This window comes from Bicyclus anynana, chromosome 2 (assembly GCF_947172395.1).
Source record: "Bicyclus anynana chromosome 2, ilBicAnyn1.1, whole genome shotgun sequence".
NCBI classification, from domain to species: domain Eukaryota; kingdom Metazoa; phylum Arthropoda; class Insecta; order Lepidoptera; family Nymphalidae; genus Bicyclus; species Bicyclus anynana.
The window spans coordinates 11,329,567-11,340,983 of NC_069084.1; the positions used below are offsets into that span (position 1 = coordinate 11,329,567).

Consider the following 11,417-nt stretch of genomic DNA (forward strand, 5'->3'; position numbering starts at 1 on the left):
ATACTCGGTCTAAGCCAAGGTTTACGCATGTTTTAGAGAGATAGCACAAACAGATTTGTAACTCTATGTGAAATTAGTATGTTCCAATGACATCTAATTTTTGTACCTACTATTAGGTACATAGTACGAAACCAACCAAAAATAGTTTTTATATCGCTTAGCTCTAACTGTGTATAACACGTAACTCTCGTAGAGTTCGGTGATATCTGACAGATAAGTCTTAACAAACAAATCAAAACTCGTCTCATTATGACTTACCTAGAAGTTTAAGATTGTTTCGCAACATTTAATAAATTTACACCATATTTTTATGGAGTTGATTTAAAATGTACACAAATATGGCCGCACTGATGACGTCACAAAACCTCTAGGGATGCGCCTTCGATGAATTTTATCGGGAACGAATTATTGAATGAAAGTCTGGTGCAAAGAATAATTTAATTTTGAATAGGTACTCCATTGCAATTCCATGTAATCAATATTGTCAGTTAAAATATAATTATACAGTTGTCAAGCAGTCAATTTTATTTGATGATCTATTCTATATTAAGTAGATGATAAATAAATATAATTATATATACAGTATGTTGCAAATGTATTGGTATATTTTTAATTACAATAAACGATTGGCACACATCTACAGGGCTACATGTGTTGAATGAAAATGGTTTAGAAATACGTATCTATGTTTCAGACAATTTGATAATTAAATTAGATACTTGAAAATATAATATGCGAAATAAAAATAAAAATGCTATACAACGTTATAATATCAAACGTCAAAGTTAGCACTAAATATATTAAGTTAATTAATTTGGTCGCCGCGCTCAGAGCCCGCGATAAAAGATATGCAATAGCTTAAAAAATAACATAAAGGCTACTAATCAATGACCTCATAATGTATCTTCCAGTGACGTCCCATTAAAATTGGTTCAGCCCTTCCGAAGATTATCCCTGACAGAAAGACAGACAAAAGTAAGGTTCGTTTGTGTTTTGATATTAAGAAATAGCTATAAGCACTCTAGAAACACACAGTTTGAAAAAATATGGCAACCCTATACCATCTACACGAGGCGCAAGATCAGCATCGACCTACATTGATTGACGTCAACCGCGATTTCCTCTAAAGTGAAGCGATGATCATTACTTGGACGATCGACGTTTTTTTTTTAATTAAATGTTTGTTACCTTATAACTTCATAATTTTTTAACCAATTTGGAGAATTCTTTCTTCGTTTGAAAGAGTATACTTCCAGATTGGTCCCATTTAATTTTCATGAAAATCAGTTCAGTAGTTTTGGGTTAAATGAAAATAACGAAATTTCCCGTACAGTGAGGCTATCGTACACCCTAAAAACATAAAATAAAATCTTTTTAAAAAAAAAAGAACCGACTTCAAATCACAAAAAAAAACTAAAAAGCAAAAAATAACATCGTATGTGATACATTCTGAATTCTTATCACTTTCAAGGCGGTGCCAACACAGTGATGCATTAACTTAAGCCTTAATTTAATTAATTAACTTAAGATTAAATCATAAAGTTTTAGGATCCAAAGACAGTTCGTTCCCGTGGTTCTTTCAGAAACAGCTTTATACGACACTGGCTTGGCACCGCCTTCAAAGTGATCAGAATTCAGAAGGTATCACATACGATGTTATTTTTCGCTTTTTAGTTTATTTTTGTGATTTTTAAGACGGTTAAATTTTTTTGTTAATTTTTTTTTTATAAATTTTATTAAATAGATTGCCGATTTTAGTTATAATATGTCAATTCAGATCGATCTCCGATCTCGATTCACACCCTAGTTATAGTTTCTTTTTGTAATAATTATTTTATTGCATAATTTCTTATTAATTAAATACTTAAGTCTTTCGAAAATTTTTATATATAACCATAAATGTTGGACTGAAGGGCAGGCGAAAACTAATAGCATAATAATCATGTTTTTTGAGTCATAATAAAATATTTATTATATTGAGTCATAAAATTTCTGTTTTAGAACCAATGACTTTTTTCTACATTGATATATAATGGTCCAGTGCCCACCCTAGGATACTGAGCTATGATGGACGCCGAAATACTAATTTTACACAAAATATCATTTAAAATATTAAATATTATCAATTACAACTTATAATAAAGAAAAACCTAGGTATAAGCAATAAAGACTTTGAAATAGTAGATTGTTATACAAGGGGCTAAAAAGACCCATTATATACGAGGTATTTTTAGAATTTTCCGCCTAAATAGAAACCAAGTTTATAATGGGTTTAGCCCCACGTGTTACACTCTGCTTTTCACTACGATTGCGTGAAAATAAAATAGTTTAGTACAATATTCAATTATTTATTTTAATTGAAAATTAAATGTACAAAGTCTACAATTTTGGATATTAAGGGAGATGCTTTTACCCGGTAACATAATTTCCGACTACTTTGAAGATGAATAATGAATATATGAGGTAAACGTGGGAGATAATAGTTTAAAAAACTCCTTTCGTAAGTGAATCCATTCGTTGTTGTTTTCTTCACTTATTAAATTTTTCGTAGGTATCGTAGGTAAGTATTTAAGTAAATGCGTCTCGACTTTGATGGTAACAGATTGAAAATTTCATCCATCTCCAAATTAGGATCACCATTCTCACTAGACGAAGACAACAATAATAATTATTGTTGAAAATATGTAAGTTACGGTCACAAATTTACAATGGATTTCGGAAAAAAATCCAGTGTGTATTATTCACGCCAATTGTTTTTTAAATTCTCGCTTTTTAATTTCATTTTTTTCACATGAGAAAAAGGCAAAGGTATTACACCGTAAAGGATGTCCCATGTCTTCAAATTTCGCTCTATTCGCAACTCAATAAAAATCAAATAAAAAAATAAACGCATTCCACAGACAAGAACGCTGCATTTCATTCCAATTTAAAGTTTTTTTTATTTATTTTTCAAAACAATCAGGGCCTTACCTATAATGATTCTATTTTCGAATAAAACCTCCTCCGTTTTATAGTAGGCTAGTACTTGGCTAGTACTCGTAACAGACAAGAATTAAAAAAACAAAATTACTTTAGCCCCTAGAGGCTAATATGCTTGTTTAGCCCCGCTGTGGAGTGGTAATATGACAGTGTTTTTGAGCAAGAGTAGTGAAAAATATATTAAGACCTTTTCTGATACCTACCATAGATACAAAAAAAAAAATAAGTCGAGCCATTTCAGAGGTCTGCGTCCTCAAATATTGCTAACGAAATTTTTATATTGAGTGTCGACTGTTCCGTGATATGTAGGCAAACCCCAGGCCAACCTCAGGAAATAATCCTAGATACGCCAATCCCTACTCGTACTTAGGTATAACAGGCTTCAACTGGACCTAGAGCATTCCCTTCTAATAAGTCATCGACATTATTGTGCCGTCGTGTCAGCTAATGTATCCTCGCATAAGTCAGGAAAGCGCGTGTCACGTGAGCAGCCTGAATTGATTTCCAATTCAGAATTGGACCCCACTGACGAAGCCATATTTGCTATGTTCGTCACGTCAATAGAATAATTTATTGTTTTTATTAGTTTACGCATTGAAATAACCCACTTAAAGTTATTCGCAGTGTATTTATTAAATGAGGGTAATAGCCCAATAGTAGTAAATTCTTCACGTCAAACGAGCAATTTATTGTTTTTTAGTATTTCATGCATTGAAATAACCCAAATTAGCTATCCGCTATTGGTGCCTATAGGTACCATACATAGCACAATTAGGTATATGCCAAAATATTTTTTATGCTTGTTTTTGATGTTTTTTGGCAGTTTTTGAAATTTCGTTATTTTCAACTTTGCTTCACTGGCAACGTACGCAACTTTTCTAAAAACTGACATAACAGTCGCAAGCATGAATTGCTTGTGACTGGTCTTAATAAATGGTGATTGGGCAAATCAGTAACCAAAACCATGTTAGCGAAATTAAAAAGGTATTTCTTTTATTTTATTTTATAAATTATTGTCCTATATTAAATCAGCTCTCTTGAGAAATAGTAGTTGTATCGCGTCTACTGGCAGGCCCTTCGTCTCCGGCAAGTAGTAATAACAGAAGGCGATAGTGAGGAAGCAGAAAAGTGCGAAGAAGTAGAACACAGGACCGAGACCTGAAAAAATAATGATAATCGGCATCATTAGGTATTCACAATAGCCTGCCAATATATCTATAACTAAAAGACGCCCCGCGGTTTCCGTTCCCGTAGGAAAACGGGAATAATATATAGCCTATAGCCTTCATCGGTAAATTGGCTATCCAACAGCGAAATAATTTTTCAAATCGGACCAGTAGTTCTGACTGAGATTAGCGCGTTCAGTGAAACAAACGAACAAACTCTTTATAATATTAGTAGAAGTAGTTAAAAGTATAGATGTTTAAAGTAGGTACGTACCGACAGCATCGACTAGAGGATTGAAGATGAACAGAATCACAAAGTTGCAGGTAAAAGCCCACTCTACCGACAACATCGACGCAAAGCTCTTAATCTGTGAACAAGATATGGAAAAGGTTTTAATAAAATGTCCAACATGTTACGTCTTTTAGACATTAGGTTTTTGACCTCCAACTAAGCGAACCACTTGTGTCAATATTGCCGACTATAATAGTCCAACAGAAAAGGATCAAACCAAGATTTGACTCTGGCCCCTGAGGCAGCTTTAGGGTAGGCGTCAGGCGGCAGCGTTATTATTTGTATATAAAATCCACAAGTGCGTCCACTGATCCACATCGCACTGATCGCATCGAACATACATAATGCACCCTAAAATTTAAAATCAGTTTGATGCGATGCGGATAAGAGGACGCCTACGCTTAATCGTATCAAATTAAAAACGGTTCTAGGACTAATTTCAGGGCACTATCTATTCATTAAATACTTTTCAGTTCCAAGTTTAAGCGACAGTCCTCTGTGCAGAGCATGCGGGGAGGAAAAGACCACCAATGTACGTTACGCTTAGATGCAGGGAAGTATCAGAATAACCTAGCCAGCATTGACGGACCTACGCACAACGAAGAACATTAGGACCATTTGTGAAAATAACCCAAGAACTAGTATAGTATTGCCTGCATCTTTTAATTTTTGTTTGCCCCGGGGTTGGCGAGGTGTTTATGCCAGACTCATATCGACTACAAAGCAATCTATTCGGTTTGACATAACGGCTACTCAGTTCGCAGCGTTCGTAATGTCCTATCTAATGTCCAAGCCTGTCTAAAAAATCCTTTACCCCACACCCAGAAAATCTAATAAACACTTCACTGATTGTACACTATTTATGAAAAATAGTGTAATTCAATCAATGAAGTGTTAGTCAAAGTTAAGGGAGGATGTTATAACTTAGAACCCCCGCTCACTTACAATTTTCAGTTGGCCGACTTAGTCGGCCGATTATAGAACAGTTATAGCGATGTATGACCGCCCGCACATCTGTCCAACTAAATCACGCACAATTAAAAAGTCATCCAACTATCTCTGACTAAAAATTGTCAGTGAGCAGCCACCCTTAGGGAGATTCTGAGGATGGGTTACAAAACGTTCCCGTGGCCCAGTTATCAAGCGACGACTTGTAACACCGTGATGTTTTAGTCGCTTGAAGTCCGACATAATCTTGCCTCCCTGTGGCGAGAGGGTATTCATGAGGATTTCACCTCGTAAAAAAAGGGATGTTATAAGCTTACCTCAGGCAAATAAATTTCAGCGACTATGACGTAAGGCACCGTCCCCGCACCAATTATATATGTGACGCAATATACGTGCATGAACACTGCGGTCAGCCAGCTCGGGCCCCAGTCGAGGTGGATTTGTGAGCCGAGGATAATACAGCACACGCCGGTCGCCAAGGATCCGTATATCATAAGAGGCTGAAAATCATCATTATCGACATTAACAAACCACATTCAGCACGTGTCTCCTCTCAGAATGACAGGGATTAGGCTAATAGTCCACGCTGGCGCATTGAGGATTGGCAGACTTCTCTCATGTAGAGAAATAAGAAACTTCTCATGTATGCAGGTTGGTTTGAGACAGGTGATATTTAATTTCTTAAAATGCACGTAACTGAAAAGTTGGAGGTGCATTTCCTGGATCAGATTCAAACCTACGTCACAGAAAACATGTGTAAGTACATGTACCTACGTCCTTCTTATCGAAAGCAAAGGTAATATCCACTGGGAACGGCGCTCCGTCTTATCTTGGCTAAAAATAGTATCTAGTGCAAATCTCAGAAACTTTAATGCCTTTAAACGACCTGTCTGGCCTTGGTCAACAATGCCATAAGATAAGAACAGATACCATCCTTGGGTAAACTTCAGATTTATTGGTTCAGGTCTGGTTTTATGGTAGTATTAGTCCACGGCATGGTTAGTTATCAACCTACCGACGTATGATGCCGTGGAGTAAAAGTCAAAGCACACACATACAGACACACTTTTTAGTTGTTATCAATAGGTTACACCTTATGAGACGTGCTTTGACTATTCCGTAAATGTTTTTTATGAGTTGCCCTAAACAAACCCAAAAACACTGAGCGCTCATACTTGATATTCAAGATACTCACACGTCTTCCAATAGCGTCAATAAGGTAAGCTCCGAAGAACCCAGCTACCACCGACACGATAGCGAATAGAATGCTCGACACCATCGCCGACATACTCGGCACGGCTTTTTCAAACAACGGTTCGGCGTATACTTGCACTACAACCAGCCCTTGGAAAATGCTTGAAGAGTACAGCATAATTGAAACCAATAGAGCTCGTCGAGATGAGCGGGATTTCACTGTAAAAAATGCGAATTATTAGGTACTTCAACAACAAACATACCTATTTTAAATATGCCTCTGTACATTGAGATGTGTTCCACAACTCGTCATTGTTTTAATGTAATTGTGGCTATACAATATACTAGCAGAACCTCGCGGTTTCACCTGCGTAGTTCCTTTGGGTAATATGGTAATAAAATATAGCCTATGTTTCTCAATAATAATGTTGCATTCTATTGGAGAAAGAATTTTTCAAATCGGCCTAGTAGTTCTTCTTTTTATTCGTTTCACACAAAAATACAAATTTTATAATATTAGTGTAGATTACTTTATAGTCCTGTGGATTTAGACATCCTCGTTGGCCCTTCTAATAATTAGAACTGCTAAAAATTAAGATGTAGCCTTTCCGGCGTAATTGTTTCCTGCCACTTAAATTTGATCACTGTTTAAAGCAAGAGTAAATAAGCAGTTAGGCAGGTATCTTCTGGGAAATTGCGCCCTATCCTAGACCGCATCATTTCCCATCAGACACGATAGTAAAATACTTCACGTGACGTCGAGAGATTTTAATTTTTCTATCTAACTGTAAACACTTCGTAAATTACAAAGATTAGGTATTATAAAGATTACGTACATTAATAATGTACGTAGATAGGTAGTACCTAATAATGTGCAGTGTTTATTTTTTTATACAATGTAGTTTTAGAATGCTTCTAAGTTTATTTTTTGAAAAACTTTGATTAGATAATAATATGATAGTTATATCTACCTATTTTTAAGTAATAGGTAGTACTAAATAAATAAATTATATACATAGGTATTTCCACTGCGGCAGTTTCTTTTTTGGTGCTTCTGGGTTTAATTCCTTTTCCTCTTGAGGAGTAATATCTGTAATAAATAGAAAATAAAATTTATTTGTACGCATATGTTATTTACGAGTAGATAACAGAATAACTAATTAATAGTTTTTTCGGTACTGTAAATTATCGTTATCTCGTAAAATATCAATAAATAATCATCAATCCATCAAACTATTTTAAATTTATGTTCGTTATCAAGATAAATAAATTCAATAAAGAGAATTAAGTACCCAATTATTTAATTTAAGTATTTCTAGAAGTAAACCTACCGCCTTCAATGTTGGGATTTAGAGTTCGCCTGATATTTTCTATTTCATGGATCACTTCTTTAGAACTAGTCTTCATACCTCTGTAAAATGCTACAGATCTCGCTGCTTCCTACAAATAAGCAAAATTATAGGCATGTTCATTAACCTTTTGTTGTATTAATTTTTTTTTATTATAATATAGCACTAATTGAAAAATCAATATCTTTAAGATTTTTTAATTTTTTAGTCCAGCGTTTAACACTTTTCTTTATAATTGTACTTGTGCAGATGACCGCCATTTTGCTTAACTTAGTTGCCGGGACCAATGCCTATTAATTGTTTTTCCTTCAGATTCCTTTTAGGTGCTTTGTCGCTCAAAAATTCATCAAGTTTAAAGGTAATCAATATTAACTTAACCTTTTGTATGAAAGTCAGAAGAATAGGTACATGAGGACATTGGCATTGACAATAATAGGTACATACGAGGACATCGACATTGACAAGAATAGTACATGATTGACTTTGAGATTGTCTTATCATGCATAAACAAAATACCTACACTACCTAAGTTAATAAACTTTAAAGTTTACTTACCCTCTCGCGTCCTTTCTGCATCAAAAATAAAGGAGATTCTTTCATAAAACTGAACATCACTATTCCCAGAGCTGTCAAGATCAGACTGACATAGTTCATCATTTTATATTCCAAAAGTCCTCCCAACAAATACGACAGTAACATGCCGATGCCGAAGAAGATCATAGATCCTGACGTCATTGACCCACGGATAGATTCTTGGCAGTATTCGCTGACGTAGATTGGGATGACGAGCATCATGCATGCGCTGAGGCCAGACAGAAACATGGAGAACAAAACTGCTTCTACTTTGTACCACATGACGATGATTACCCAGCCCATCTAAAACAGAATAGAGACAGTGCTAGATTATGGGAACTTTATGCTCTAAGCAATCTTCCCCTGTATCCTCAAGTAAACTATAAGACCTTATTCGCACGAGAGTTTTTTAACCGACGTTAATTAAGCGTTCATTTATAGTAAGAAGTTAAATAAAGGTGTATTTTCAACGCCCAAAATTAAAAAAAAGCAACACTGCTCAAGAAAGAGCGTTATGTTTTAAAAACGCTGTCGTGTGCAGATAAAGGTGAATTATGAATGCATTTGTTGTATTTGAACCCTTTTTAACGTCCTTTTTTAACGTCCGTAACGTTTAACATTAAAAAACCTCTCGTACGAATGAGGGCTAAAGATTCAATTTAAAAATATCAATGCTACAATACCGTAGCTAGAATATGTATCAATCAATGTTAATATAAAACACATGGATTTGAAATGTCTTTAACTTTATTGTGCTCTTTTATTTTTCCTCGATCGTTTCTGGTGCCGCCCTAAATAATTCCTTAATAGCATAGGCTAATCCAGAACTTCGTGCAATTATAGCAGAATGAAAGCAACATTTGGCGCAAATTTTTGTATGATTGTGTAACTTTATTGCACAAAGAAAAATACACATAAGAGAAAAATAGTGCATTGCCAATCTCTACCTATTTTACCTTTGATTACTTGGATAAGGCAAGATGCTCGTAGTAGTTTAGTTTTGAAGTTGCGTTCAAACTGTTTTCTGGCTTGTGTAACACCCTCCCTTTCCTCGGAAAACACGTTAACCATAGGTTACGGTTATTATTATTTACATCTGAATCATCTGATAGTCGGTAGTAGGTAATCTAACCTAGGACTAAGCAGAATGTAAGGAATACCTGCCAAATCACCGCGAAGATATGGTTTGTTGCTATGCAAGGAGAACCTATTCCTTGTACCAGTCAATTAAGCATCAGCCTAATTGAATGGCACAAAGAATAGACAGTAAGAAGTTTATGCTGTGACTCTTCATTATAATCAAAATGAAGAGTCACACCATGAACTTCTCAACTGTAGGCTGAGAATTTTTAGAAAGATAACTCCATACTAAGTTTACCCAACTCTTGACTTGTACTTGGGCTCATAATCCAGAGAAAAGCACCTAAAAATATTACCTACAAAGCGGCGAAATTGAGAAATAGCTACTTACCAGTTGTGCCATGTAAAAGACAATGCAGCACCACTTTCGTCCAAGAGTGTCCAGCAGAAGTCCAGAGAATGGGGTTATCATTATAGCGCTTATAGACGATATGCTTCCTAACAATGATAATTCAGTCTCCGTCATAGGTCGGTCGAGTGTTGTGTTGGCAGACCCGAACAGTTTGAGAGTGAAGGATGGCCAAGTGTACATAATGCCCATTGTAGTGCAGACATAGCTAACTGGAAACCAAAAAGAATTTATATAAGTGTTGGTTACTTTATAAATAGATAGATAAATAGGTACTTACCTACTAAAGTACTCCCCTATTAACGACATTTAATAAACGAAGCGGGAGTTATAAAATTGGGTTATTTTTAAAAAGGGGTGTTAGGTATAAGTTCGTCGTGTCTCTATGTGTATTTGTTTGTGCATCGTAGTTTCTAAACGAATGGATTGATCACAATGTATTTATTACCCGACTGCAAGAAGGGTTATGTTTGTAGCGCATATCTTGTAGGTATGTTTGTAAGTATGTAATCCAGCACCTTGGGACCCTTCGAGCTATGTGCCCTGTCCATTGCCAATTCAGCTTCGCGACTCGCAAAGCTATATCAGTGAAGATGTTCTTCTACGGATCTCCTCATTTATGATTCGATCTCGCAGAGAAACTCTAAGCATAGCTCGCTCCATGACGCTCGCTCGCTGAGTGACTTTAAGCCTTCTTATGAGTTCCACAGTTAGCGACCAATTCTTGGATCTGTAAGTCATGACTGGCAACTCGCACTGTTCGAAAACTTTTGTCTACAGGCTCTCAGGAATTTTGGGTGAAAAAATGTCGCGGAGTTTCCCGAACGCTGCCCAGCCGAGCTTGAATCGACGATTCACCTCTTTCTCAAAATTGGACCTACATAACTGGATTGTGTGTCCTAGCTATACCTACTCATCTAAGATTTCGAGCGCCGAGTCCTCAAAAATAACTGGGTGTAGCGGTACATACACAAGTCATGTCATTCGTGTTACTCGTGTTCATTTTTAGGCCCACTAGTTGAGAAACTTTGCTGACGTCATTGAGCATGGTACTAGGATCATCTAGTTTCTGCCAGAATGACCACATCGTCGGCAAATCGCAGTTGAGTGATGTACTCGCCATTGATGTTGATGCCAAATCCGTCCCAGTCCAGAAGCTTAAAGAGGTCCTCCAATGCAGCGATATACAACTTTGGGGAGATCACATCTCCCTGTCGCACTCCTCGCTGCAATTGGATCGTCGTAGTCAGAACGAACTACGGACTGACATAGTAGCGTTTTCGTACAGACACTATAACACTTGAAAGTACCTATAGTGGATTCGGCATCTCTGTAAAGACCTTAGCCAATTTTCCACCGAATCGAAGGCTTTCTTATACTCCACAAACGATAAGCAAAGTGACTGGTTCTTCGAGTGGCAAAGTTAT

General features: G+C 36.2%; 1 protein-coding gene across 1 annotated transcript; it reads right to left on the minus strand.

Annotated features, from left to right (window-relative positions):
* Positions 1–3,997: 3,997 nt before the first annotated feature.
* Positions 3,998–10,196, minus strand: LOC112043237 (facilitated trehalose transporter Tret1-like). Its single transcript, XM_024078558.2, has 8 exons — positions 9,973–10,196; positions 8,484–8,804; positions 7,911–8,019; positions 7,595–7,669; positions 6,581–6,798; positions 5,703–5,885; positions 4,420–4,513; positions 3,998–4,137 (listed from the first exon to the last, which is right to left on the minus strand). The coding sequence occupies exons 1-8, from the start codon at positions 10,180–10,182 to the stop codon at positions 3,998–4,000; spliced, it is 1,350 nt and encodes a 449-aa protein (XP_023934326.2). The 5' UTR covers positions 10,183–10,196.
* Between the last annotated feature and the right edge of the window lie 1,221 nt (positions 10,197–11,417).

What these genes read in the sequence shown, in the direction of transcription:
- LOC112043237 (XM_024078558.2), bottom strand. Translation starts at nt 10,182, where the DNA reads ATGGGCATTATGTACACTTGGCCATCCTTCACTCTCAAACTGTTCGGG. An exon ending in CTGAAATTTATTTGCCTGAG is followed by an intron (nt 4,514 to 5,702) that starts GTAAGCTTATAA and finishes TCTTGTTCACAG; the next exon opens with ATTAAGAGCTTTGCGTCGAT. An exon ending in TCCTCTAGTCGATGCTGTCG is followed by an intron (nt 4,138 to 4,419) that starts GTACGTACCTAC and finishes TTATTTTTTCAG; the next exon opens with GTCTCGGTCCTGTGTTCTAC.